At 63.4% G+C, this 27921-nt stretch overlaps 2 protein-coding genes across 2 annotated transcripts in view; one reads left to right on the forward strand and one right to left on the reverse strand.

Moving 5' to 3' along the window:
- The window catches only part of RSPH14 (radial spoke head 14 homolog), a 60953-nt gene that overhangs the window by 6325 nt on the left and 26707 nt on the right, over positions 1 to 27921 (forward strand). The window lies entirely within an intron of this gene.
- On the reverse strand, positions 4324 to 27134 carry GNAZ (G protein subunit alpha z). The gene is made up of 2 exons (XM_029216637.1): positions 26023 to 27134; positions 4324 to 5281 (listed from the first exon to the last, which is right to left on the reverse strand). The coding sequence occupies exons 1-2, from the start codon at positions 26743 to 26745 to the stop codon at positions 4937 to 4939; spliced, it is 1068 nt and encodes a 355-aa protein (XP_029072470.1). The 5' UTR covers positions 26746 to 27134; the 3' UTR covers positions 4324 to 4936.

A 27921-nucleotide genomic window follows, 5' to 3' on the forward strand; every position in this document is an offset into this window, starting at 1 on the left:
AAACCTAACGCTATCATTGGGAATGTACCCATGTGTGTCACGGGCTCCATTTCCTGATTATAACCCCAGCCTGCCCATCCCTTGTTTGAACGTGTGTACTTACATTCAGTGAACTTACTCCAGTCCGGCGGACCTGCATGAGCTGGTTTTCCCCAGGGCTTCCCCAGAGAAGGGCGTCATGGGGCCAGAGAGCACAATTGCTTCCCAGCTGGAGAGCCCGTCGTGCTCCCTCCCAGCAGCCTGGCCGAGTGCTAAGCCGTGTAGCTGTCGCTGTCCTATGGCTCTGCCATCCCCCAAGGCTGGGAAGGGGCGTCTTCTCTCTGCCTAGCACCGCCTCCATCTCCTCTCCTGCCGGGGCCTCCCAGGAGCCTGAGCCCATTCTGCTGAGTTGTTTTTTCCATTTCTCATTGATTTGAGGGAGTGCTTCGTTTATCCGAGATTCTAACACTTTGCTGGTCACACATATTGCAAATATCACTTCCCAGGCTATCTGCGTGGCTTTTCTCTGTTTGTTTATTCATTGGTCCAGCAGTTTTTCATTTGAATAGTAGTGAGTTTCATCAATCTTTTTCCTTTGTGACTTTTTTCTTTTTTTTGGTGTTAAGAGAATTTGGTGCTAATAGCTCATGGAAGTATCCTGCCATATTTTCTTCTGAAAGTGAAAGAATTTTGCTTTTCACACTCAGTCCGAGAAGGTACCTGGGCCAGCCCAACGCTGTCTTAATTACAAAAGCTCTAGGTATTCTGGGTTCTGGAGGACAGGCTGGAATCCGCAAGCACTAGGCTCACCATGGGGAGCAGGGGGGTGTAGTTTGCACTTTATCGTAGGATTTATCACAGGAGTCCGTGCCCAGAGGGAGGCCTGGGACACTCTGGGGAGGGGTAGGTAGCAGTGGGTGGAGTGGGGTGGGTAGCTAGAGGGGGGGGGGGGACATGCAGTGGGGTAGGCGCCCCAGGAGGACCATCTGAGGGTCCCCTGAGCGCAGCAGCTCCTCGGTTGGCCCGTGTAGCCGTGTCCTGGGGGTGTCCTCGCTGGGCCTGTGGGTGGGGGTCTGGGTGGGTGAGGGCATCTACTTCTGGGGCTGCGCTCTTACCAGCGTGGGGCCTCGGGCGCTAGCGAAGCCCATCGGGAGCAACAGGTCACAGGGGGCCAGCGGCTCTTCCGGGACGGTCTGCATGCAGGGCGCAGCGGCTCTCGTGCTGGTGGTCATGGGTCTGGGTTCTCTGTCCACGGCCACGACCAGAAGGACCCTCTGCACCTGGCGGAGTGCTGGGCACGTGTCTGGCACTCAACAAATACTGGTGGTTTAGCAGTTTCTATGCAGGATTTTAAAGGACTATTTGTCGGTTGTTTTCCTGCTGCACTTCACGCCCATGTGTTGGGGTATCTGTGGGGACGAGGCCTTTTCTGGGCCCTGGCGCCCGGCCAGGTCCAGCTGGCTGCGTGGTTTCCAAAAGTGGCCAGCAGGGGGCGCCGCAGGACCGGCCGCCGCCCAGCAGGGCTGCTCTGGCTCTCAGGCCTGGACCTGCTTGTCAGGAGAGGAGAAACCGGGATCGTGGGGCAAATGCCAGGCGCCCCGTCTTCCAGGCCCTGAGTGACTGGCCGCCAGGGATGCTGGAGGAACCCGTCTCCTCCCTGTGTGGACACAGCATCCTGTAGGAGAGGGCTCCAGGCTGACACCCAGGATTCCTCTGTAACTGGATTTGGGGGCCCCCTCGAAGTGTCCCCAACCCCTCGGGCCCTCTGATGGTGGTCTCAGGCCCTGCCTGGCACACATAGTGCTGGGCGCTGAGAGCCGCCGGCCCACCTTTAGGGCAGCTCCACTGTCCCGCTGTCCCGACCCATTCATGTGCAGCTGGGCTGTGGGCAGAGGCAGGCGCCCTCCCTGCCCAGAGGAGAGAGCCAGGGCTGGGCGGGGAGGCGGCGGGGGCATTCCTGGCATCCTGCCATCACCACTGGGGGCTGGAGAGAGATGGGGGCACTGCATCCGTGGGAGCACAGGGTGAGGGGTGGACATCCTCAGCCTGACAGCCTTTGGCGGACAGTAGACCCCCCTCCCCACCCAGACTTAGCAAAGCACGAGGCCCCCCCCGCCCCAGTGGTGACCCTGCCCCTCTGGCAAGGGGATCCTCTCCCCTCAGGGCCGTCCTCCACCAACTCTGGCCCCCTCTCCCCATCCCCTCTGCTGGGCCTGGGCTTGCAGCTAACACCGCGTCTGTGGACCTCTCTGGATGCAGCTTAGCACGTGCCTCCCCCGTGCCAGGCACTGCTCAGGCGGCAGCAGGGGAAGGAGGCGGGTCAGACGGTGCAAACACCCCTTCCCACCTCACCCTGGCCTGGGCGCTCTTCCATGGCCTGGGTGCTGGGCCCTGAGGGGATGATGGATCTTGGGCCGTGAGGATGGGGACGGTCCTGTCAGCAGAGGGATCAGCTGGTGAGAGGAAGAACCGGAGCAGATAAAGACTGTGGGGGATGCGGGGAGGGGACCACTGTCCCAGGGAAGCCTCCCCCCTCCTTGAACACATCTGGGCAGGAGGCAGAATCCTTCCATTTCCCTCTCACTGTGTATTTTTAGTTAAAGATGCTCACGCTGAGATTACTGCTCTTTTCACAGCTGGCATTAAAGTGCAAAATAAGTCTCAAAGATCTTAAGTCACACGTTATTTCTTATAAAAAAGCCCCCTTGGGTTTTCGCTGTTTGGTGATGTGGGAAGGCGTGAAGGGGACCCCCACGTGGGCTCAGGGGTGGGGGGAACAAGAGCCAGGTCCGCGTGTCTGAGTGCTGTGTACCTGCACACGTGTGTGTCTGTCTGTATCCCTCCCTTGGGGCTTCATGTCCGGTCCTGGGTTTGAGGAGGCGACATGGGGTAGCTCTGTGCCCCCGTGGGCTCCTGCCCTGGCCGTCCAGGTGCAGAGCTGGGCGAGGACCCAGGTCTTGGACCCAGGTGTTGGGAGGCACCGGCCCCCTCTGCTCCTCCCGGGGAGGATGGCTCCACTGCTCCCTGACCTTGACCTTGGGCATCTTGCCTCATCTGTAAAATGGGTCACCACTGACACCCCGCCGCAGGGATGAGTGTGGAATAAGATAGTCTGCAAGGAGCCCGGTGCAGTGTGAACAAACTTCCTTGTGTTTTCCATCCCTTGGCCCCCTAACCACACTGGCGAGTCAGCCAACGGTGGGCCGGTGGGGCCCCTCCTCCAAACACCCTGCAGGCTCGCCGTTCATGCCGGGGGGCTGTCAGCACCCTCCAGGCCCACTGGGCATCTCTTCCGCTCTGTGGGGATGATTCTGACCCTAGTGGAGGTGTCTTTAGGGTGGGGGGGAGTCCAGGTGATGGTGCAGCCTGGGCTGGTGCCATCATTACCCCCAAACCTCAGCCCCTTGGGACACACAGGCCTGGCAGATCTCCCTCTTTTGCAGCGTCTTTCTACTCTTCGGGTTGTTTGTTCTTGACATTCATTTCAAAATGGTTTTTCCTAAACATGTGGAGGGAGTGGGGAGAGAAAAAGGAACCTCAGCACGGACGGTGTCCCCGCCACCCTCCTGCATGCCGTCCACGCACACAGCACTCGGGACGAGGCTCGGCTCATTCAGGATATTTTATTTTCGTAAAGTAGACAATCTCGGACTTTCGTGCGATCACCAGCTCCTCTTTCCCTCTCGACATCCCTTAAAGTCCTTGGCTGTGACTCCTCACACCAACCTCGGGCTCAGGGTACCAAAGGCCGAGAGGAGGTTTGGCAAGGGCTCTGGCGGCGCCTTCGTGTTTGCACACGGCCCTCAGCCAAGGTAATCCACGTGGCGGTGGCGGTGGCAGTGCCCCGGGCCCTGGGCAGGAAGGGCCTCCCTCAGGCTGCGAGGCGGCCGAGCCTTCACAGGAGTCGAGGCTGCCCTCTGGCCTCCCTTTCCTCCACTTGCAGAAAAGCCACAGGTAATTTACTCTTTAAATACCAAGACATTTAGCTATTGTTCGTTCGCTCCTGGGTGAAGGACCTTCTTTAAATACATCACATTTATTTTCTGAAAGAAAAACGAAGTGGAAACCGCACCAGTAACAAGAGGACGCTGCACGGGCTTATGTACAACTCGGCGCCGAGGCTGCTGCCGGGCGCAGAGGGACAGACTTGTCCAGGTAACAATTTTACACTCAGCAAAGCCAGACACAAAAAGGACCACCCGGAAAAAAAAATAGGTTTTGAAAATCTGCATTTAAAAAAGAATACTCAACTGCATTGGAAATTTTCTGTATTTCTGCGAAACACCACGAGATTTGGCCAAAAAAAAAAAAAAAAAAAAAAGAAAAGAAAAAGGATGTCAGAGGAGAAAAACCAGGTTTCGGTTTATAAAACGTCCGACTCGTAGAAGAAAAGCTGGCGCCCAGCTCGCCGGGTCCGAGACAAGTCGCGCCACGCGCGTCACCATATGGAGTTTCGCTGCATATTCTGAAGCGGTTTAAAAAGAGCTGTGAGTGGCCGGAGGGCTGGTCAGTGCTGTCGCAGGCCTGGTGCCTGGTCCCAGCGCACACGTGGGGCGGCGTGGCCCCTGCTCTGGGTCTCCTCCCAGGGAGCCGGCCGCCCCTCCCTGTGGTCCCTCGGACCCCCATGCAGAGTGGGGCCACGTCGGGAAGGCAGGGTTATGTGGCAGGAGGGGCTCGGGGTGGACTTGGTGACAGCTCCTCAAGTCTTCACAGGCCCTCAGCTACGCGGGGAGCCTGCTGTCTACAGAGCGTGCGCGTGTGTGTGTGTGCGTGTGTGTGCGCAAGTGTGTCTACTTACCTAGCGATCTATCCGTACATATTCATGTTTGCGGAAACGTGGGGGCCGAGGAGGCGGGGCGGGGGACACGCTCCGGGCCCCCGTTTTCTGCCCCCGTGCTGGTCACCAGCGTGGGTGGGGGTGTGATGCCCCAGTCTCGCCACAGCCGACGCTGGCTCCTCAGCAGAGGCCGATGTACTTGAGGTTGTTCTGGATGATGACGTCGGTCACGGCGTCAAACACGAACTGGATGTTACTGGTGTCGGTGGCACAGGTGAAGTGGGAGTAGATCTCCTTGGTCTCCTTGTTGCGGTTCAGGTCCTCGAACTGCCGCTGGATGTAGACGGCGGCCTCCTCGTAGGTGTTCTGGCCGCTGTACTCGGGGAAGCACACGGTGAGTGGGATGCGCCGGATCTTCTGCGCCAGCAGGTCCTTCTTGTTGAGGAAGAGGATGAGGGAGGTGCTGACGAACCAGTTGTTGTTGCAGATGGAGTCAAAGAGGCGCAGGCTCTCCGCCATCCGGCTCTGGGGGGGGGGGGGGGGGGGCGGTCAGCACAGCCTGGCCCTGGTAGGCCCAAGAGCACCCTCCCCGCCGGGCCCCAGCTGGCCCTGTGCTCTCCAACTCCGCTGGCCCCCTCTGGCCCCCGTGGTCGCTGACAGCACGTGGCTTCGGGGCTGCCGGCTGGGGCCCCCGCGCCTGCACGGGCAAGCCCCGCCTCCCATGGGGGCACTGTCGCTGCATCCCCCACAGGCAGCACGTGGGCAGCCTCCCTGGCAGTCAGCTCCGCCTGCTGGGGTTTGGCTGGCCCCGTGCCTCCATCCTGCCAGGCAGGGCATCAGTCCTCACTGGAGTCCGCGAGGGGGAGGCCTGTGTTCACGAAAGCAAGGGTGCAGGGCAGAGCTGGGCAGGCCTGGCCCCTGCCGGCGGTGCTCACTCAAGGCCACACGGAGGATCCCGTGGCCGCCCCGCCCCCACCAGCACAGAGGACGCGAGGATGGCGGCCAGGAGGCACCGTGACCACAGAGCGTGGCCCCGGCCCTCTCTACCTCCCCTTGAGGACCGTGACCCTGCTGCGGAGCCTCTGGGTTTTCAGGGAACCCAGGGCCCTCGTCTGACTCCCACGCACAACTGACCGTCCTACTTCTAAAGGGACTCCTGCTGCTGGTGAAAGCTGCCCCGTGTTTGAAAGTAAAATGAATGAGATGAGCGTCCCAAGTGTGGGGCCAGTGTAGACCGGAGGTATCGGATTTAAGGACTTTTCTGACGATGTGGTAACAACAGGGAAGCTGCAGCTGGTGCTGATGGGTGCACACAGGCACCGGCCTGCTCCACCCTCACACCTTCCTATCCCCATTCTGCAGATAAAGAAACTGAGGCCTGGAGAGGCAGGAAATGGGCTCTAAGTCCCACGGCCAGGAGCTCTAGGCTTGCTGCTCCTCCAAGGTGGACGGGCAGTGCTGCTGGCCCTAGGGTGCCAGTGGCCGGGGGAGGCCCCACAAAACCCTGCATTCCCACAGAACCTGCCTTCTCTGAGAGACATGGTCTGACAGCATCAGTGCTGAGAAGGAGCCACCGCCCCCCACCACAACGCAGACATTGCCTCAAGGTCCTGCACTCCACCGGGGAGGGCCCGTTTCCAAAACCCACCCTGTGCCTTCTTTAGAACAAGCTCAGGAACAACAGACGCTCCGAAAGCGAGTAGTGTCAGGTCTTGGGTGTGTGTGGGGTGGGGTAAGCCTTCTGCAGAGAGAAACAGGATGCAGGACCCCCAGGTGTGCCTGGGGGAGCGGACGATGTTCCACACGCAGTTACGTGGTGGTCCAGGAATGTTACATTCTACTGGGTAGTAATTAGTGCTAACGGATTCCCGGAAGCTGCGTGGTAGGGACCAGCAGGGCTGTCATAGCTCATGGGAATGACGTCATAATCAGACGCTGTGCTTCTGACCCCAGATTCACATCAGGTAAATAACGGATGTGGCCATTAGCATGTATTCGTTAATCCACTGAGCAGACACTTGCTGAGCAGGCTCTGAGGGCCGCCAGCAGGTCCCAGGTCTCGTGCCGGTGACGGGGCCCCAGAGACGAGAGGCCAGTGGCCAGGCCAGGCCAAGCCCTGGGTGTGGAGTGGCGTTCAAGGATGGGTGGGCAAGCGTGGAGTGGGGCCAGGCACGGGTGCTGGGATGAGCATCCGCACGGGGCCTGGGCCTGCCTCCACGTACCCTGCTAGGTCACTGGGGGGGAGAGCCAGGTGCCTCCCGCATCCAGGCCAGCTGCTCCTGCTGAAACAGTGCACGTGTGCCGAGAGGGGTCGGTCCTCCAGGGCACGTGTGCGTGGGAAGAGCTCAGCTGCCACGTCCTGCGTGGAGCAGGCCCCCGGGCCCCGACAGGCTGCGTCTGCCCTTCCTGCTCAGCGCACCCCAGGCTGACTTCAGACCCCAGGGGCCGGCCCCTCTACCCCACAGACGTCCCTCCGAGCCTCGCCAGGCAACAGAGGGCAGAGGAGGCCGGCAGGACGGGCACTGCTGTGCGGCCTGAGCAGGACAGACAGACGCCCCTCGTGTCCGGCCCTTGCCCACACCTGGGGCTCCTCTTGCTCTCCAGGCAGGTGGGGCTCAGGTTTCCCTGTTCCCTCCCTCTCCCTTGGGACAAACCGTGGGGACCCACACGGGCCATCCTTTAGGCGGGCAGCGCTCAGGGAGCCCGTGGGAGGCACTGACTGGCCGGGCTGGACAAACACAGGAGCCTGGGAGCTCCACCTGCTCTCCCCCAAAGCCGCTGGGTGAGCACGGCGAAGGGGGCACTGTGCCCCGGGACCCACCACACAGAGGTCCCTCAGCCAGGAGAGGAGCCATCCCAGAAGGCACTAGGCGGGCAGGGGGAGCTGGAGCCCCTTGGTGCTACCACCACTGCTGTGCAGGCTCCTGGAGCCAGAGCAGGAGCCCGAGCATGGGCGCGCAGGCCGAGCAGCATGCTGACACCTGAATCACAGATCACTGAGAAAGGAACGTGCTGTTTTGAGCCGTAACTCTGGAAACCGTGAGAAGCACGCACAAGAGTATGCGTACGGGAGGAAGGCGCACCGGGCAGGGCCTCCCCCAGGGCCCCCTCCCCGTTTGGCTCGCCCTCCGTGGCCTCACCCACGACTCCTCTTCCCAGCCCCGCACCCCGGCGCCCCCTCCTGCCGCACACGTCTGGGGTGCTCTGGCACCAGGATGGAATCCCAGTCCCTCGGTCTGCGTTCAGGGCCTCCCTGGTCCTGAGGGTGTGCTCAGCCTGGGGGCCAGCTGTGGCCCCGTTCTCCCCGACGCCTCCCTGGCACCCGGTTCTGACTCTACCCACTTGGTGCTGTGGGTCACAGGGTTGGGCCCCGTCCTCGTGTGGTCCACTGGGCCCTGAGGTGAATGAAGCTGGGGCAGCTTTGGAGTCACCGGACTCTGCCCATCATGCCTTGTCTTGCCATGACTTCCACCAGCCTGACGCAGACATCCTCTCGCTGCAAGCCGGGGAGGCCACCCACCTCACACAGGGGATGGGGCCCTGGACAGGCAACTCCCAGGGCTGGGTGAGGACCCCGTGTCTGCACCAACCCCAGCGCTCCCCCAGCAGGAGGCCCTCCACGCCCTCAGCTCTGCAGCTGCTCCTCCCAGGAGAAAATCCCCCACGACTGCTTGCCTGCGATGCCACCCAGGGCTCTGGTGCCCACCCAGCTCTCTCCAGGAGCTGCTCACAGTGAGAAACACCGTGTACGGAGATGACACACAGCAGATGACTCCCGTCAGACCCTGGGCGGCGGTGGCGATCCCACGCTCGGGAAGGGGCGGGAACCAGTGATTTGTAACAGCACACGTCAGACCCTGGGAGGCAGCTGGACAGTCCCCAGGGTGGCGCACAAGTCATTTCTCAGCCATTTGCAGAGAAAGCTCCTGCTTGGACACGTCCGAATACACTCAACCTCACCGAACAGACTGGACTTTCCCCAGGGGGCTGCAGCTGGTGACCCCCCTCTGAGGGGCTTCCAGCTTGCTGGTCGGAGACTGGAATCTTTGCTAAGTGCCGAGCTCAGTGGTGGAGGCCTTTACCCTGAGCACAACCGCCACGTGACAGCACCCGTGGTGGCCTGGACCAGACCGGCTCCTGGAACATCTTGAGGAGGCCGGGGCTGGGGCGCGAAGGGGAGCCTCGGCCCTGGTCCCCCATGAAGGCTCCCCTGAGTCAAGAAAGGGCAGGTGTCCCTGTTATGGGTACAGATTTGCGGCCTGGGGTTCGCTCTCACCACCAGGGCTCGCTGAACCTTGGACAAGTCCTTTCTCCTCTCCCGGCCTCAGTGTCCTCATCTGTAAAATGGGGACGATCACGGCACCCAGCAGCAGGACTGCTGCAGGAGCAACACAGTGTTGGTTTGAGAGGAACCAGGTTTGCTGGGCCTCGGCCTGTGGCTGCCTTCCCAGCAGACAGTCTGCATGCCACTCACTGCCGGCGCCCTGGCACTGGGGTGGCCTCATCTCCTCTTGTCCAAGACCTGCCTCCCTCCCCACCGGCACAGAGCCTCTGTGGGAGGTGGGATGGAGAGGGAGGGGTCTGGACTCTGCAGACCCGGCTCAGCTGCCATCCTGAGCCCCCAGGGCCACCAGCACCTCCCTCCAGGCTGCTGGCTCCCAGCTCTGCCTGGTTCCTCTGCTCTGGGGGCTCCATAACTGCTCAGCCTGGAGACCCAACGGCTGCCCAGAACCTGTGACACCCACTCAGCCCCTCGCTCACTGTTGCAGGGGCACAGGACAGCACCGATTGCCAGGCGAGCATTTCCTTGATTTAATAGGCCAAGAGGGCTGCCTTTGGCTTCCTCGCGGGCTGGCTGGCGGGCACTGGCCCCAAATGTGGACGCCCAAGTCCAGCCCTGCACTCTACAAAAGGGGAGCACGGGTTCCCCAACAGGCAAGGGAGCCACCCAAACGCTGACTGCTCGGCTCGCCCTGGGCACAGCAGAGGCTCCAGTCCCAGACCTCATAAAGTGCTGGTGATGTCAAGGTTTCAGCCCTTCCCAGAACCGGCCCAAACCCCAGGGCCCGGGAGACCCGGAAACCCCAGCCCGCCGGCACGCCAACAACCTTCACCGCTAGGCCCGCAGCCCCGCCCCTCCTCAGCCTCCGTGGGCAGAGGCGCTCCAGGCGCCCTTCTAGGTGTGAGGAGGACGGAGGAGAGGTGAGCTTGTGGAGTGGCCAACGAGGGCCAGAACCCCTGCTCCGCCAGCCGCCAGCTCCTGTTTGTTCTGAGCCTCAGTTTCCCCACCTGTACAGCATGGTCTGTTAGGGATCCTGCTCACGAGGCTGGGGGCTAAAACGTGACACTTCTGGAAAGTTGAGTCTCCATGCCGGGCACCAGTGACCAGAGCGGCCATCACGGCATGACTCAGAGATAAAAGGGGAGGTGGCCTGGAGCAGGGGGTCCTGTGAGGCTAGGATGAGGCAACAGGAAGCCAGCCATGGCCAAGGCCTGGGGCCGCAGCGGGCAGCCGGCAGGGGGAAGAGGATGCAGCGGGGCTGGGCCTTGGCGCTGGCTCGGCTGCTTGGGGCTCAGAGCCCAGGGAGGCTCTGTCCCGCCCTGGGACTCAGGTTTCTCGTCCCTGACACGAGTTCTCAGTTCCGTTTCAGTCTGGGAAGCCCAGGTCTGCCTGTTGTAGGAGCGCCTGGAGTGTTTGTTCTTGGGAACTGTGAATTTAGCTTTAAACGCTGGAAGCAGAGCTGGGAGGCTGGGCTGAGGACATGAATGAGCTCCATTCACCACGATGGTGCCAGCCCTGAGGCTCAGCCACCAGGCCCCACCCGGGCAATGGTGCCAGGCTCCAAGGGCGCCGAGGGCGGGACCGGGCAGTGAGGCCTCCTGGCAGCACCCTGGCTGCATGGGCCAAGGGGGAGGGTCCAGCCAGGGCTGGATATCGAGCTGGCACCAACAGCCAAGCCTCTGATCCCTCTGTGGTGGTGTGGCTCGAGGGGTGCGGAGGCGCGGCTGACCCAGCGGGCGGCACGTCCCAAAGGGAAGTCACCCGGGAGGCAGGTGAGGCCCGGAGCCCTGTGCTCTGGGCCTGGTGGGTGGGAGGAGCCCCCGAGACCTCCCTGGCCCACCCTGAGCCCTGCCGGGGGAGCCGGGCTTGGACATCCCCAGCCTTCTCCAGGGGGAGAGGGCGAGTGGGCCCTACCGTCACACCCAGGTCCCGAGGTCCGGGCAGGTGCACAGGGGTGGGGCGGCGGGGCCTGTGCTAGAGGCATCTGCAGCTGTGGAAAGGCGTGAAGAGAGCATCGCACCTCCAGAGTAAAACCCCTCCGAGGGTGGCACTGGTGGCTCAGGGGAATAGCTTACTCTTTGTCACCAAAGATGTGGGGGGCTGGTCGTTGGGGGTGAGAGAGGGGTGTCTTTATCTTCATGCAAAGCTGCAGAGAAGTCTAGTGCGGCCTGGGGGTGCTCAGGGGGCCCTGCTGGGAGGTGCCTTGGGCTCCGTGGGGAAGAGGCTGGGCCCAGCCCTCAGGCTGCCCAGTGGCTTGAAGCCCTGAGCTCCCCTACTCGTCCACCGAGGGTCCTTATCCTTCCGGAGCTTATTTCCCTTTTGGGGCTCCAGCTTGTCTCGGGTCGTGGAGGTGGCTCAGGGGAGCAAGGCCCTGGCTTGCGTCTGCCCTTAGGCTGCGGGCTGCAGGCAGGAGGGCTCCCTGGGATCTGGGTGGGGTGGCAAGAAGCGGAGCAACAGCCCCAGACTGAGCTGGAGGCCTCAGGCAGCGAGGCAGCATGGCCGCGCTGTCCTGGCAGAAGCCCAGTGCAGAGCCGGTGCAGGAGATGACTCAGACCTCCACTCACGCCCGCAGGGATGGGAATGGGACGCTCGGGCCTCCCCAGGCAGCCCTGGCTCCCCACTGTCACCAGAATCTGTGTTTCTCCACACACACACACACCCACCCCCAGTATCGCGTCCCTCATTGGAAGTGTTTGCAGGAGGGCAGGGCCTGTGTGCTTGGCTCACCCAGGCCTGGATGGAGTCACTATAGCCCTGTGCAGACAAGAGAGCAGATGTGGTGGTGGTCCAGCGCCCACAGGGAGATGCAGGCGAGAAGGCCTCAGAGCTGCCCTCTGCGCTGGCCAGCGCAGGAGTGGGGCAGCCCCTCGGGCCCTTCCTAACACTGAGAGTCTGTGACAGCAGCTGCCCAGGGCAGCTGCTCCCCTCCCTTGGTTGAGCTTATACTCAGACACTCAGCCTGCAGTTTCCACGGCAACCGGGGAGGAAGCCTCCACCCTCGGGCCTCGCACAGCAGCACAGCAACCCAGACCGAAGGCAGAAGACGCTCCATCTTTGAGCTGGGCCAGGTGTCCCTCTCCACAGGGGCACACAGGCCCAGCCCTGGCTGGCTGGCCAGACCACACTGTCCATCACTGTCTACTTCTTGGGAGTAGGGGGGGGCCTCCGGGTGTTGAGGGTATCTCACTCTCCCTGGCGGGCAGGGCAGTGGGCAGGGAAGAGGGGAGGTCCTTCTGGTACCGGCTCCTGCCTGCAGTGCCCTGGGTGGGTGGCACTCCCGGTGGGAGGGGCGGGGGTGGGATTGTTACGGAAGGATGGTGCCTCGCCCTCGACAGCTGCCCCTGGAGGCTCTGGGCCTTGCTCCTCCTCTGCGTGGAGGCTGCTGTGATGTGCAGAGGTCCAGCTCTCTGCTCCTCTCAGAGCAGTGGCTGTGAGGGCTTCTCCCCACATCCCCGCTTATGGATGTGGAAATGGGGGCTGTGAGGGCCAGCCTGGCCTGCCCAGGCCCCTCTGCCCCAAGGAGAGCTTCCGATGGTCACAGCCACCCCTTGGTCCTTGCCATCCCTATCCGGCTCCTGGCCTCAGGCAACGGGGAGGTGCCTGGGGACAGAGCTGGATGACCGGGGTCAAGTTCAGACCAACCTGGTTAGCGCTCCTCACTTCTTCCTCCCCCAAGCCTAAGTGCTGGCCGCGCCAGAATGGAGAATTGGATTAATGAGGCTAAGGGATCAATGAGCCCCTGACTGTCCCCGGGGCTCATCTGCACGGGCGGCCCAGAGTGGGTGGTGCCGCAGCCTGTGCGGGGGCAACAGGGCGAGCTGGGGTGCTGCCGCCCTCCCCCTTCTCTCTCTGGGGTGGGCAGCGTTCCCACTTGGCTGCCCAGGGTCAGTGCACCCATTCCTCAAGTCTGGGCCCTCGAGCCCACGGAGCCACACTGCCCCTGCACCCTGTGGGCCCTGGGGACACCCAGGCCAAGATCGACTGGCACGGCCCTGCCGCACAGGCAGCTCACTCCCCGTGCCCCTCCCGCCGCCGCCTTCCCCTCCACCAGGCACAGCCATGGCGCTTCTCGGCACCCCGTCCCCCTTCCAGTCCCTCAGCACGTTCCTACCCCACCCTCTCGTGTCCCTGGGACCTCAGAGGCCTCCCAGTGCAGGCCCTGATCCCCTACTCTGACCCTTGGCACCAGACGCCCACTCAAACCAGCCCCACCCCCCATCTTCTGTCTGACCCCCTTTCTCCCCGGCTCACTTCAGCTTTAGGGCTCCCTGGGTGATGTGAGCGGGTCAGGCTGAAAGGAGTGGGGGCCTGAGCGAGGAGCCCTGAGGCAGCCCCACCCCAAGCCCCCATGGCTGCCTCGGTTGGCCTTGGACTTGACCTCACCCAAGAGTTTCAGGTCCTGCCAACCAGGAGATAGCAGTTATTCTGGGCTGTCGGGAAGTGAGTCACGGTAGAAACGTGGTCGACAGGCAGTGACAGGAAGCTGGAGGCCCAGCATCCCTACCACCGACACTGGCGTCCAAGATCCAAGCCCGGCCTCTCCCGGCACCTTTCCCTGGACGTCAAGCAGTCACTCTCGGAAACACAGAGAGAAGCAAGGGGCAATCCTGGCTTAAGAGAACTGAGGCCCTAGGAGCGGACACACGTGCACTGACCACCCAATGCCAAGCCAGCAAGCTGGGGCAGGTGGCATGGAGGGAGGGCACTGTCTGGCTGCCTCTGCCAGGGGAGGCAGTACCCACGAGTGGACACAACCCCCTGACAGAGGCCAGGGTCCCGGAGTCGGGCCATGGGCTCTACCTGCAACTGTCCAGTTGACGGCACCTCCAGCCACACCTGGAATCTCCTTCCCACCTCTCCCTGCCTCTGCTCCGCGTCTCTGCAACCTGGGGTCACTTCGCTGCCCTGTGCATAGCCCTCCAGCAGCTCCCATCCCAGCGGGGTGACCTGGCACCTTCTGCCTGGCCCCAACTCATCCCCGCGTGGGGCCTTCACCAGGCTGTCCTCCCCTGGGTCCCGGCGGAGGGGTGGGCTCTCAAGGGCATCCCTGAGCCTCCCTGAAGTAGCCAGTCGCCAGCTGGAACCCTTCTGTTGATTTGCTGTGGCTTTGAGCACCACCACCCGGTCTGCGGGGGCTGCTCTCTCCAGCGCCCGGCAGGGTGAGTGGTCTGCTGGCCGCGGGGCCACGGCAGGCAGGGCTGGAGGGTGCGGGATGTAGATGGTCGGTAAGGCGGCCGTGTGCAGGGGTTACAGTGAGAGGACGCTGGGCGCCGCGTGTCCTGCCTGTCCAGGTGGTCGGACCTGGCCACTGGCGAGGGGCCCGCCTGCGCCCCCAGCCTCCCCTCCTCCCAACCAGGACCCTGACACTTGGCAGCGCTGGGCCTCCCCCGCTCCCCGCAGCAGGCTCCGTGCCATCCTGGCCCTTCGCCGGCAGTGGCCTGTGTCCCTTCTCGCCTCAGCGCCATCGTGGAGCAAAATGAGGGGAAAAAGCGTTTACAGGCAGGTGCCCTTCTGGCTTTAAAACCATCAGGAACCCCCTGACCTGCCGGGGATGAAGGCTCGGGGTTCATCTTCCTCCCCCAAACTCCAGGGTTTGTGCGGCGACCCCAGGACCGACTCCACTGTGTGTCCCCGTCGGTGCCCCAGTTCCTGCTGCTCTGACCCCTGGCCTCCGCGCCACCTGCAGACGAGCAGCCCAAGGGGCCGCGGAAGTCGCAGCCAGAGTGTGGGGATTAGCGAGCAGCACAGAGGGATTAGCGCTTGGGGCGGTGCACCTCGCGCCCCACAGTCCTGGTGCTCACAGCCCTTGGCCCCCCTCCCCAGGCACGAGAAGGGGGCTCAGCAAAGGGCCACCGCCTCTCACCTCCCAGGGGGCGGCTTGCTGCAGCCCAGGTGGGGGCAGGAGGAGGCTCGGCCCTGCAGGCCTTGGGCCAGTGACAGATGGGGCTTCACTGGGGTGGGAGCGTGTTCCGACGGGTCCAGAGGTCAGAGGCACCGTTTGTCCGCTGCCCCCCATCGAGTGACAACTGTGACGCTCGTAGTAACAGCACCGGCCAGGCCTGCCACTTCAAACAGTAGGGCTGTTTAAACAAGATAACAGGCTGCGGGGAAGCTGTGCTCGGGCCCTAATGGCCTGAAACCCATCCTGAACCTGCCAGAAACAGCGGAAGCTCAGCCTCGGGCCACCTCGCCTGATGCCACCTGTCCCCGCCCCATGCTCAGCACCCACCTTCTCCAGGCAGCCTGTTTGTTGGTCCCCAGTCTCCCAAAGTATACGGCTCAGAGGGGGCTAGGGTGACCCAGAGTAGTAGCAAGTGTGGCAGCCCGCCTGGGGGGCTTAGAGGTTTGTGTGCAGGGTCCGTGACAGCACCTGAGGCCCAGCCTCTTTCCCCTGCCCTCGTCCTCCCACCCGGACATCTGCCCCCGGAGAGGAAGGACCGCGCCCTGGGCCCCACCGTTTCCCCACGGTGCCCGGCACGGGGCTGGGACCGGGGTGCCTCGGGACGTGTGTGCTCCACCGAGCGCCCCCCTTCCACTGACACAGCCATGCTGTCCTCGGCGTCCTCAGGAGCCAGACAGCCCAGATGGACCACAGGTGGCCACATGATGACCCTGGGGCCACACAGGCAGGTCACTGCCCCACCCCAGCACCAAAACATGCTCATGCCCTGGCTGGGGACTTTGCCCACCTGACCGAGCTGTCCCCTGGGAGTCTGTGTGGCCAGCCAGCCCCTGCACCCCAAACACACATCATTCTTCTGCTCTCTGTTCTCACTGAGCCTCAGAATCAATGACCGACAGGATCTCAGAGCCAGAAAGGACCATTCCTGATCCCACAGGTGTCCAGTAGAGCCCCGGGCAGGTGTGACGAGGGCAGTGGGCATCTCGTAACTTTGGATGGGGGGGGGGGACTGAGTTAGAATTGACTCCCAGATTCCAAGGCCACACTTGGAGCACTTGCTCTGCAAGGGCTGGAGCTCTGTGTCCTGCTCCCAGCTCCCCATGTCATGCCCAGGCCCAGGGAGGAAGGGTGGCAGCCTAGGATGAGGTCCGGGCTCTGGGTCCCACCTGCTCTCACCTCATCCGCCCACCTCCAACCGCTCCCGCTCCCAGGGAGGATGCCTCTTCTAAAGCCCCAGTCCTTCCAGTCCTTTTCAGCTTCAGCTGAAATGAGAACTGCTTTCTATTTGTTTTTGTGTTAAATCTTGCTGGCTTGATCCAAGCCCCCCTGCTGTCAGTCACTGACGGGGAAATTAGCAAACAGCATGATGCAAGTGCGTGCAGGCCTGGCCTGGCTTGCAGACCATCACTGCCACCACGGGAGGCAACGGCAGTGCAAACAGCCCTCCTGGGACCAGACTGAGGACCCCCTGGGCCCCAACACCCTTGCCTAACACTGTTCAGCAAGATGGAGCTTCTGCACCCCTGGGCACAGCCCTGGGCCACCCCTCCTGGAGGAAAGGCTGGAGAGCCATGGGCAGCAGGTGGCCAGTTCCTGCAGGGACACGAGAAGCTGGGGACAGGGCGGGGGGGTGGGTAGACATCTCAGTGGGGAACCTCTGCTTGTGGCCAAACAAGATGGATTTCAGAAATGCTCATCCTTAGGAAGTAATATTTGGGCCACTGCTGCCCGTTATAACCCTGGCTTCTCCATCAGCAGGGGGTCGGGGCTGGGCAAGGGCAGTCTTCCGGGGTCTCAGCTCCACTGAGAAACTGATCGAAGTGACAGAGCCTCTCTCAGGAAGGATGCCACCATGTGCTGGTGCAGCCATACAATCGGCACGCGGTTTAGGGAATTCCGCAGGACCCTGGGACCACGGCAGGGCCCTCGAGCCTGGGAACACTGCTCCTACCTGTGGGGGAACCTGGCGCTTTATCCTGCCCCAGATGCTGTCAGTGTGGCTGACATACCCCACACCCTGCTAGGTACTCGGTGGCTGACAGCGTTCTCCCGGTGCTCGCCCTGGCCAGCACGGTCCAAGCCTCTCAGCCCCCTTTGCAGGTGAAGCAGGGGGATGAAGAAGCTGGGTGGGGCCCTGCTTCTGGTTCCCAAGCCCTTGTCTTCGTGTCACTGCCTCTTGAGTGGGTCCTCGAAACCTCACCCCCCTCCAGCTGTGACCACCCGTATCACCCCCAGGGCTGGGCCAGCCCATCCCCCCAGACTAGCAGTATGGCAGGAGATACCGGGCCACGGGGTCACAGCAGCTGTGCCTGGGGACAGAGCACTGGGCAGGAGCAGGAACAAGGTTCGGGGGAAGGGCGTGCCAGAGGCCGGCTGGTCAGCAGCTCATGGCTGTGGTCTCACTGAATCCAGGCTGGAGTCACACGCAGCGTCTCCATCCATGTCCTCCACAACCGTTGGGGACAGTAGGTTTCCCACCCCCAGGGGCTCCTTGCTGTCCAGAAGAGACCTCCTGCCCTCCCTGGGCCCCACACCACTGCAGCAGGGGCTGGGATGCCCCGGGAGGAACATGTGCTGTGTCAGGGCTGGTGGTGCCCAATGCCAGGTCCCCTGGTCAGCTGTGCTACAAAAGGCCAGCCTGCTAGGTTTGGGCATCAAAGGAGAGCGTGGTGACAGTTCTGCCCAGCGCCTCCTCTGTCCTGATTCAGTGTGGTCTCTGGCCTTGGTGATGCCACATCCTGATGCCCCAGGCTGTGCTGGGGGTGGGACTTGGCACCGGGACCTCGCCCAGGTGGCCCAGCTCTCCATGGCCCCCCAAAACCCCTCGGTACTGAGAGGCACTTGCAGCCTGGCCCTGGGAAGCCTGAGCAGGAATGGGGAGTGGGGGGCTGGGTGGTTGTCTCTTGTGAGAAGAACAGGAAATGGCAGGAGGGCACTGTGTTCCCTGCAGGCCTGTGCGATCCCCACAGCCTTCCCAGCCACCAAACCAGGCAGGGTGGCCCAGGCCACACGGGAGGCCACGGGGCTGACCAGGGTCTAAGCTCCACTGCTAGGCATCCCCCTCCATCAGAGCGCCAGCCCCAGAGTCCCAGGCCCTGCAGGCACCAAGCACAGGCACCTGGCAGATGTCAAAACTGCATCCTGTCCTTGAGCCATGGATCTGTCGTCTGGCTTTGCAGACAAGGGAGCCACGACTGGACCAGCTTGTCCAGCTGAGGACGCACAGGACTGGGGCTGCATGTGGTCGGCCCCCTCTCGCCTCCTGAGGTCCTGTCTTTGGGCAGATGAGGCTGAAAGAGGAGCCGAGGGGGCGTCCCTGGAGCCGGCAGGCAGTAAACAAAGGGCCGGGGTGGGAAGCCGCCCAAGAACTACAGGTTGCCCCAGTCAGCTGTTCCAGACTGTTCTTTCCCCAGCGGCTGGTAGTTGGCTACAGAGCTGGTTTCCTGGAGCCTGAGACACAGGCCCAGAGGCTATGGCTTCTGGGGAACATGGAGCTGTGCCATGTGGCTTGGAGGCTCTGGGCCTCCTCAGCCAGAATGCCGTAAGCCTTCCCAGGGTCACCGAAGGCCCGAAAAGGTGTGTGGGGCTATGGCCTGGGGCTGGCCTCAGCAGAAACCTCAGGACATGAGGCCCAGGGCCTCTGGGTGACTGTGGTTTTATTCATGAAATTAGAGCAAATACATGAGCTGAGGAGACACCAACTAGGAGTGATGAAGACAGGGTCAGGGTGAGCTGTGGCCCAGGTTCCCGGGCCAGCCTGAGTTGGGTCTCTGGATCTGAGGGCATGTGTCCAGTGGGGAGCCACGTGCAGGGAACAGGGCCACCTTCTGCTCTATCCGGGGGGCCCCCCTCAGATGACCATGCTCCCTTCCCCTAGCGGACTGTATTCAGATCTACCAAAACACTAGACTGTCAGAGCCAGAGGGGCCTGCGGGGGGGGCGGGGGCAGTCCCCGAGTTCTGTTAGCACAGAAGCCTTTCTCAGTGTTGTTCAGGCCAGTTGTCTGTGCTGGTTACCGAGGGTCCCCCAGTGGTCTCAGCCAGCTCCCTGGAGCCTGTTCTTGCTAAGTGGAGAAGTTGTTTTTCAGTTCTCAGATTATAGAAATCCCTTAAAACAATAATAATCTGCGTCTTAAAAACCCCTCTGGGTTCTGACGTGTGCGTAAGGAGTGGGGCTAATGCGCTCAGGAAATTAACTAACCCGCGGGCCTGGGCGCTGAGTGGGATGCGGGCTGGGGAGGTCCCTCTGCCCTGAAGCTCCTGGTAAGTGCGGGATACATATGTTCCGCGGGGTGCAGGGACATTGAGAAGAGCAGATCACCTGGCAGAGAGGATGTGTGCAGACATGGGAGCTGCAGAGGCCCTGATGAGCCCTGGCAGCAATGTCTACCCCAGGCGGTGCTGGGAGTGGGGCTTGGCACCCGGGACCTCGCCCAGCCGGCCCAGCTCTCCATGGCCCCCCCAAACCCCTCGGTCCTGCCTCTGTGGGCCGCCCCCACAGGCCCCACGACGCAGGCCGGACGCGCAAGGTCGAGCCCAGATTACCATCCCCACCTTCATCCCAATCTGTCCAGGCCCTGCTCCCTTCTCCCCTGCAAGGCGGTCTCTAGGGCAGGAGGCCCCCTGGGGTTCTCTGGACCCAGAGAGCTGCTGCACTGGGGTGCCTCGGGGCCAGCCACAGCCAGCATGGGGCCAGCAGATGTGGGTACTGGGGGAGCCACTCTAGCCTCCAGGGGTTGCTCAATGCGGTCCCCATGTGACCTCAGGGGAGGAAGGGCCACAGTCGCCTCTGTCCCTCACTGCTTCCAGAACAAGCCCCATGGGGCCAGTCCTCAGGCGGGGACCCGGGAGGTCCAGCTGGAGCAGATTCGCACGTGAGTCCAACATGCTGACAGAGACATGGCAGAACCAGCCGGCTCCAGGCTGCTCCCCTATGCAGAGGCTTGATTCTCGTGAACCTGCCCGGGGAGAGCATGAAGCCATCTGGCAAATGACCATTCGCAAGCAGGACGAACGTGAACAGAAAAGACAGGTGTGGTCACAGGGCCAGAGCAGGGAGGCGCTGAGGGGTCACAGAGGAGGCTGACAGCTCTTTAAAAGGATGCAGACAGTGAACACTGTAATTCACCGATGAATGAGCCTGACGGGCAGGCCCTTCCAGCCAGGGCTCGGGGGTCACCGGCTGCAGGAGGCTGGTGAATGTTTAACATCTGGCTGGGGTGGGGGCCGGCTGTAGAGGCTGCCAACTTCCATGGTGTCATTACTCTCACCTGGCTGGTTTTAAGCTACCAACATTATGTCAAACAGCTCACAAACTTCTTAAAAACGGAAAAATTGGCACTTGTGAGCTGGTGCTGGCCAGCCACCGCCCTCCAGTGGATGGGTGTGCTGTGCAGGTGGGGGCCAGCGCTGCCCACAGAGCGCCAATGGCGCCCGCCTCCTCCCTCCCAGGGCTGGTCCGCGACCTGGCAAGAGGCTGACCCCAACCCGCCTACGGGGGAAGGATCGCAGCCTCAGATCCGAGGGACACGTGGACACCCCCGCGCAGATTCCACCAGGGCATGTGGCAGAGGCTGCCGTGTGGGAGAGGTGGAGCGTGGACGGGGTGGGGGGGCACGTCCCACCTGCTCCACTGTGTCCAGTGACAGCCTGTGCCTGGGGTGGGGGGGGGGCGCTCTAGTGACGTGGCAGGAGGTGGCCACCATGGAGGGGCGGGCACACAAAGATCCCAGGGTGAGGAGCGGGGCTGGAGGGAGGCCACACTGAGTGGCAGGTGGCCTGCCTGTCCTTCTGTCCTTCCGTCTGGCTGACCTCTGATGGAGGACCTATTCTGGGCACGAGCTGAGCACAAAGGGAGCAGGAAGCAGGAGCCCTTGGGAATGCCCAGTGTGACAGGGCAGGGAGAACGGAGGAAGTTGCCATAGAGAGGGGCCTCGTGCTCGGCTGCCCTGGGAGCAGGGGAGGGCCAGCTGCGGCTGCTGCCTCTCCACCCACCCTCCCCCTCGCCCACGCGAGGCTCAGGGCCCACAGAGGGGAGGACCACATGGCCTCAGCCCCCTTAGGGCTGAGATAAGGGCCAGGCAGTGGAGCGAGGAACCCGGCTAGTGCCAGGGCCGGAGGAGCCCACACAGAGGTGGGTACTGTTCACAAGCGCCGGCAGCGGCTCTGGGCCACCAACGATCCGGCTGTGAGTGCACACCTGGCCCCCTCGAGCCGCCACACGTCTCCAACACTTGGGAGGGGTAACAGGCCACAGAGAAAAAGGGCTGGGCTGAGCCTGGAGGGGGACGCCAGCGGGGGGAGCGCTCGGGGCCAGCTGAGCCCTGTGCTCGCTGCACCCGGTGTGAGGCACCGTGGTGGCCCTGCCGGGGGCCTGGCCCTCTAGCTGCCTTTGCCTCCTGGCTCTGGTCCAGGAGGCCTCTGCTGTCCCAGGGGCAGCGTGGTTTGCAGAGGTCAAAGGTGCATGTGGCCCTGGCACATCACGAGACCAGAAGGAGCTGCTGGGGAGACCAGTGCCTGGTGGGGGAGGCTGGTGGCCCCTGGCGGGTCAATGGCACGCTTCTCTGGCTCTGTCCCAAGTCCCCACGGCACGGTTCCTGGAACTATGTCCTCCACCGGGTCGGGAGCAGGAGGCAGAGTGGGGACCTGCTCTGCTGGAGCTCCCTGTGGTCCCGCCACTGAAGGGGTGGGGGCTGCTGGGCCAGTGCCAACCCTGATGGCCACTCAAGTCCCCCGAATCCTGCTCACTGCCCCCACCCTGGGACCCAGGATGAGTGATCTCTGGGCCTCAGTGTCCCCATCTACAAAGCTGGCTGGTTAAGGGCACTAAAGGGTACGTCAGGGCCCTTCCTAATCTAAGCCGGGTATCATCCACCTCTCGCATCTCCCACTTGTAACCACATCCTTTGCACAAATGCCACCCCCTCTGTCACCAGCAGGTGACGGTCAGTTTTGCCGCAGACCCAGGCAGCACCATTTTGTGACACAGTGCCGTTCATCGTATCACTGAAACATGCTCCCTTTTTGGGCTGAATGACAAAGCACACTATTTGTAGGACAGCCTGGAGCAGCCCCCCTCCTCGGGCACACTGCACACACACGTTAAGGCCTGCGGCTGCCCACCCAGCAGGTGCACAGCAGGTATATAGCAGGCACACGGCAGGTATACAACAGGCGCACGGCAGGCCTGCTGACAGCTTCACCAGGAAAGGGCAGCGAGCGAGCCGCTGAGGGTGCTCCCGTGAGAACACTGACACCTCACAGCTGCCTCGTCCTCCCCTTCTGAAGGACCCCCCACCATGCAGAGGCCATGGGTCCATCAGCAGGTGCGCTGGGCTGAGGCTGGGTGGCAGTTGACAGCAGGGTGCTGGGGTCCCGCCTGCCAGGTACTAAGGGGGGGGGGTGCTGCAGGGGCTGCCATGTGGGGTGGGCGCCCAGGCGGGCCATGGCTGAGTTCCTCATCTTTCTTTACCCTGGGAAGAGGCCACAAGCCAGGCGGAGAAGGAAGTGGCTCCCCAAAGGGCGGGTGGGGCAGGGCAGCCTGCCTTGGCCCCGGGCAGCAGGTGTGGCTCGGGGAGGGCCCATGGCTGCGTGAGCTCGGACTGTGACCTGTCCTCCCACCTGTGATGGGGACCCTGGGCATGGCTGCCGCCCCACAGGACCCACCAGGTGACGCGTGACTGGGCTGTGCTCTGGCCTCCTGTGCTCCCTGGACAGCCCCGCATGGGGACACGAAGGCCCCCTGGTGTCTGCAGGACTGCAAGGGGGGCCGGGCCCTAGGCAGGCCAAGGACCCATTAAATCCTCCTGGGACGAGGGCCCGGAATTGTCACCAAGGCTGAGCACAGCTCCTGGGATCTGCTGGTTGCCATGGTCCACAGACGCCTGGAATCTGCCCCCTGCCCGGGGGCTGCCCTGCACGTGCCGCAGCCCTCCATGCCCTCTGCGCCCAGGGGTCTTGACGTCACCCTTGGGAACGCGCTGACGAGGAGGCCAGCGGGCAAGTGGGGGTGGGGCAGGGACTCCTCTACCAGGTGCAGGGAGTGGCGGGGGTGGGGTGGGAGGAAGCCGCAGGCGCTGAGCGGGGAGGAGCTCTGAGGAGCCGTGTCCGGAGCCTGGCACCAGGCCCCGGGAGCCTCTGGTTTCTCCTGGCCGCCTGGCCTCTGCCAGGGCCCTTGGAAAGGAGAAGACAGGGTGGCAGCCCAGTCCCAGCCCCTCCGCAGTGCTCGCCTCCCCCAAGCACGGAGAGGCGGGCTGGGCTCTCCCCAGGTGGCAGTCAGACCACCTCGTGCGCCGGCGGCGGTAGGACTCATGGCTGGTATTGTCTCTGCTCAGCAGAGTTTGTTCTTCATCGGGACACTGCTGTTAGAGCATGAAAGGTCAGAACCACTTGGAATCCAGTGAATTTCCAGCCTTGCTTGAGTTTCTCATCAAGAATCTCCTTTTCTGGTGAACAACCACCTCCCCAGGCCTGCCGAGTCCAGGTGGTGGGCAGGCAGGGGGTGCGGGCCTGGCCGCTGGCCTCTCCCCTCAGGAAATACTGTGATGGCCCCAGAGCCTAGCTGCTTTCAGGAGGAGGACGTACGGGCCTTACAGAGAAACCTCTGCGGGGGCCGCCTGTCCACCCAGTCATCGACGTGACCCAGCCAGGCGGCTACTTGCTCGCACACAACGGGGCCACCGTAATGAGCAACGGTGATGGAGGGGTGTGCGGGCACTGGGCGGGGGTGACGCCTGACATAAGACCTGGAGGACAGGGCAAGCGGGCAAGGTACGAGGGGCAGGGGACAGGGTGGCCACGTGCTAAAGGCTGGAGAGCTCGGAGCACGTGGGAGTGAGCAGAGCCTGCGAGGCCAGAGCAGAGAGGAGAAGGGCTGTGGGCCGCGGGGACAGTGGGCGGAGCTGGGAGGGCCTCAGGCAGAAGCCCTGGCCTGGGGCCCATCTTTGAGGACACTTGGCCACTTGGGCCGCCAACCCGTCACAGGCTCTGAGCAGGAAGGGCAGCCACATGCCTCCATGAAACACGGGACCCACGCGGGGACCAGGCTCCCTGCCCCCATGACCTGGCACACCTGTGGGCGCAGACACGGCGGGCAGGACGTGCCAGCAGACGGTCTGGGAGCCCGCCCAGCACCGAGGGAATTCACCACGCCCGTCCTGGAGATGACAGATGTGGCCCCCAGAGGCCTCCGAGCACAGGCCGCCACCAGCCTCAGGACACAGCCGAGAACAGGCAGGCACCCGGAGAGCGAGACGGCTGGAGCCCAGGTGGCTGCAGACCTGCCCAGGCACCCCGCTTCGCCTCAGGGCCTGGTCAGCCCCAAGCCCTCTGCCCACGGTGATGCCTCACCGAGCAGCCTGACCTCGCTCCTCCGCTGCCCAGACCACACGTGGCCCTCAAGTGCGGGCGGGCGGAAGAGGGACAAGACTCTGGGGGACAGTGTTGGGAGCAAGACGGGCTGGCCCACAGGGAGCTGCAGACTGTCCAGGCCCATGCTACTGGGACACGGCTCTGCCTCCTGTCTCCGTGGCCTCCTACAGCTGCTCCCCCTTCTCCACCAGGCTGGGCCTCCGTGCAAACCTGAAGAGTGTTGCATACCCTTCTCTATTCGGAAAGCCAGTCAGGTGCCCAGCACAGTGGCCACTACCTGCAGCCGCCCGCAGAGTTCCTGGGGCTGCAGCCCAAAATTAGGACTCCCTGCTGAACCCAACGAATAAAGCCATCACCTGCCTAAAAAGACCGGGTGTCCCTTCCTTGCATCGCCCCGTCCCCTGGTCCCCTCATTTCCCAGCATGAAGGATCCCCCTCAAGAACATCATTACCCCTTCCCCTAGGTCCCTGCCAGCTTGCCACCTCCCCGAGCCCCTGGCACCCAGCCCAACACCACTTACAGCTCCTTTGCAGACTCCCTGTTTGCCCCCATGCCCCCCCACCCTCAGGATCAAAGACCTCTTAAGGGCAGATGCCAGGTCTTTGCTCGGTGGCTGCCTGGCACAGACCCTCTGCTGTGGGGCGGCCCCAGCCACACCCATCCCTATCCGTCTGAGTGGCCTCCACCACCACCGCTCCTGGGTGCCCTGGGAGACTGCAGCACCCGTGCCTGGGCCTCCTGCCTCGGTTGGGCCTGCAGTGCACTGCCCACCCTCTTCTTGCCAGGGGCCTGGCTCCCACCTGCCAGCAGCTCCCCGCAAGCCTCCACTGGCTCGGCACCGGGTCCAGGTTGTCCCTCAGCACCTCTTGCACTGCACCCACCTCTGGGGTCTCCCTGCCACGTGACTCTGAGCTCCCAGCCCACAAGGTGGTTCTCAGCCTGGGAAGAGGGCCTGAAGGAATTACCACCCCTACCTGACCCCTGGGGATTAAACCTCAGAAAAGGTTCTTAACCCTGTGGCTGACAGACTCTCAGGACCCAGACAGGGTTGCGGCGCCGAGGTTCCTGGGACGGAGCACGGTGCGCAGCTGGTGGGAGCTGCTGCATTTACTGAACTGCCACACGGACCAACAACTGGATGCCCGGCCTGTGCCGTGTCCTGTAGGGCAGCCAGACTCTCTCTTGCCTCCAGAGTCACTCCCTGTGCACCTGGCCACACTCAACCTCACCTGCGGCGAAGCCCCTCGTGGTGCCAGCTTCCCCTCCTCCCCACCCCCAGGTGGCCAACATGCTCTGGGAGCCGAGAAGCAGGCCCTGCTCAGCAGAGAGCTGGCCCTCTGCACCCTGAGAGCATCGGGCACGGGGTGTGCGGTCTGCTCGCAGCACCTAGGTGAGGCCTCCTGGGCCTGTGAGCACCACGAGGGCAGTGCTGTCTGCAGCCAGTGAGGGTGGCATAGCACAGAGGGTATCCCTGCCCGGTGGAACCCAGGGTGGGGTTAGAGTGGAGTTGGGGGCCCCCCAGCTGGGGCGGCCACCGAGAGCTGCCCTCCAGGCAGACGTCCTGACAGCAGGCGCTACCCTGAGGTCCTCGCTGGAGCCGCCCTGGCCCCCCTTGGACAGCAGCCACCCCCCTCCCGCCCTGGACACAGCCAGGATCCCGCCGGCTCCCACGTGGCAGCAACGAGCGGAAGAAGAGCCCGGCCACGCACTCACCGTCTGGTTGTCCTCGTAGAGCTTCAGGTCGTAGCCACTAAGCTCCACACAGAAGATGATGGCGGTGACGCCCTCGAAGCAGTGGATCCACTTTTTGCGCTCTGACCTCTGCCCGCCCACGTCCACCATCTTGAAGGTGAGCTCCTTGAAGGTGAACTTGTTCTCCACGATGCCCGTGGTCATGTCCCGGGAGCGCAGGATGTCCTCCACGGTGGGCACGTAGTCGGGCGCGGCGATGCGCTCCAGGTCGTTCAGGTAGTAGGCCGCGTTGTCCTCCAGGTGGTACTCGCTGGAGCGGCCGAAGCAGGCCTGCGCCCCGGGGTCGGCCCACAGCCGCCGCATGACGCCCAGCAGCTCAGGTGTGATCTCGCCCTTGCTCTCGGCGGGGCCCGTCAGCGCGAACAGCTGCACGGCGTCGTAGGCGCGGTCGGGGTTGTGGAAGTCGATCTGGAGCGCGGCCAGGGCACGGGTGATGCGGGTCAGCGCGTCGATGGCGTTGTAGATGATGAGCGGCTTGTACTCCCTGCAGGCCTCCAGGTTGAAGCCGCCGCTGTGGATGATCTTCATCTGCTTCACGATGGTGCTCTTGCCCGAGTTGCTGGTGCCCAGAAGGAGCAGCTTGATCTCGCGGCGCTGCCGCTGGCTCTCCGAACGCAGGTGGCGGTCAATTCGCCGGGACCGCCGTGCTGCCTCTTTCTCCTCTGAGCTTTGCCGACATCCCATGGTCCGGCAGCGGCGGGCCCAGACGTGGAGCACGGGATGGGGCGCCTCTCCCGGTGGCCACCGAGCGGCGGAGCTGAGACTCGAGGCAGGTGCGCCCAGTGGATGGGAGCCGGTGCCCTGGAGCGCTCAGCGTGGGTGGGGGGGCGAGGCCACGCCCCACTGCAGCCCTTGCCCCGGCGCCTCCTCTCCAGCTGGCATGGCTCTTGTGCTGTGGGAGGCGGCTGAGCCCTCCCTCAGGGACACTCCACCTCCCAGGGCCACCGTGGGGCCAGATGCGCCGCAGTCATTCCCTGTCCTCCTGACAGTGGGAAGCCGTCTGGTCGCTGGTTGCTGGGGTGATGCTGCCGAGTGTGGCTGGAGGGCTGGCTGCCAGTAAGGATGTCGCGGGCTCTCCCTGTGGTCCCCCTGCCTCGGGCATCCGCCTTCACCTGCCGACAAGGGAACAGCATGAGCCTCCTCCCACTGCAGGCTGGGTGGGCAGGGAAGCCCTGGACGGCGGGAAGCGGCCTGGGGAACGATGAATCAGAGCCCCCCCCCACGCCCCCGCAGTGGAGCTCAAACCCCAGCAAAACATGCCTGACCGCCACCCTGCACCCCTCCTGCCGGCCAGCGGCCTGAAGCCGGCGCTCAAGGAAAGAGTGCCCACAGCTAGGCCAGGACCAGGCCTGAGGGTCTTCAGAGGGGAAAGAGCACAGCGCCCCGCCACTCTGCCCTGCCCACCCGGACCCGGCGACCTCACCCTCGCCGAGCCTCAGACCTCCGTCTGGTGGTGGTTAGGACTCCATGTGGTGGTTCCGCACCCTCTCCTGCAGCTGCTGGCGCTGCACCCACATGTTTACCATGGGGTCCCAGACCAGGGTATCTGGGTGCTACCGACTCTTACCACCTCCCGGGAGTGGGGTCACTCCTGCTCTCTCCAGGGCAGGGGCTCTCAAATGGGCAGGGCGGTGGCCAGGTGTGGGCGGCAGGACAGGCCAGAGAGTAATGCAAGGCCATTGGGAAACAGCAAGTCCAGGGCAAGGCAGGGGCGGCCCAGAGGCTACCTGGTCCCAGGCCAAGCCTTTCAGGTCCCCTGCCCCCGCTGGTCAATAAGGAGCAGCTGTGCTCACACCTGGTGCAGGGCCTCAGCACCAGCTCTCTGCCAGCCCCCTGTTGACCCAGGAAGTCTGGTCTGCA

Source organism: Monodon monoceros, unplaced genomic scaffold (genome assembly GCF_005190385.1).
Source record: "Monodon monoceros isolate NGI ecotype Baffin Bay Population unplaced genomic scaffold, NGI_Narwhal_1 Super_Scaffold_1, whole genome shotgun sequence".
NCBI classification, from domain to species: domain Eukaryota; kingdom Metazoa; phylum Chordata; class Mammalia; order Artiodactyla; family Monodontidae; genus Monodon; species Monodon monoceros.

Coding starts and splice junctions, on each gene's coding strand:
- GNAZ (XM_029216637.1), bottom strand. CDS start 26,745: ATGGGATGTCGGCAAAGCTCAGAGGAGAAAGAGGCAGCACGGCGGTCC. Junction 5,282..26,022: donor TCTACGAGGACAACCAGACG/GTGAGTGCGTGG, acceptor CCCCCCCCCCAG/AGCCGGATGGCGGAGAGCCT.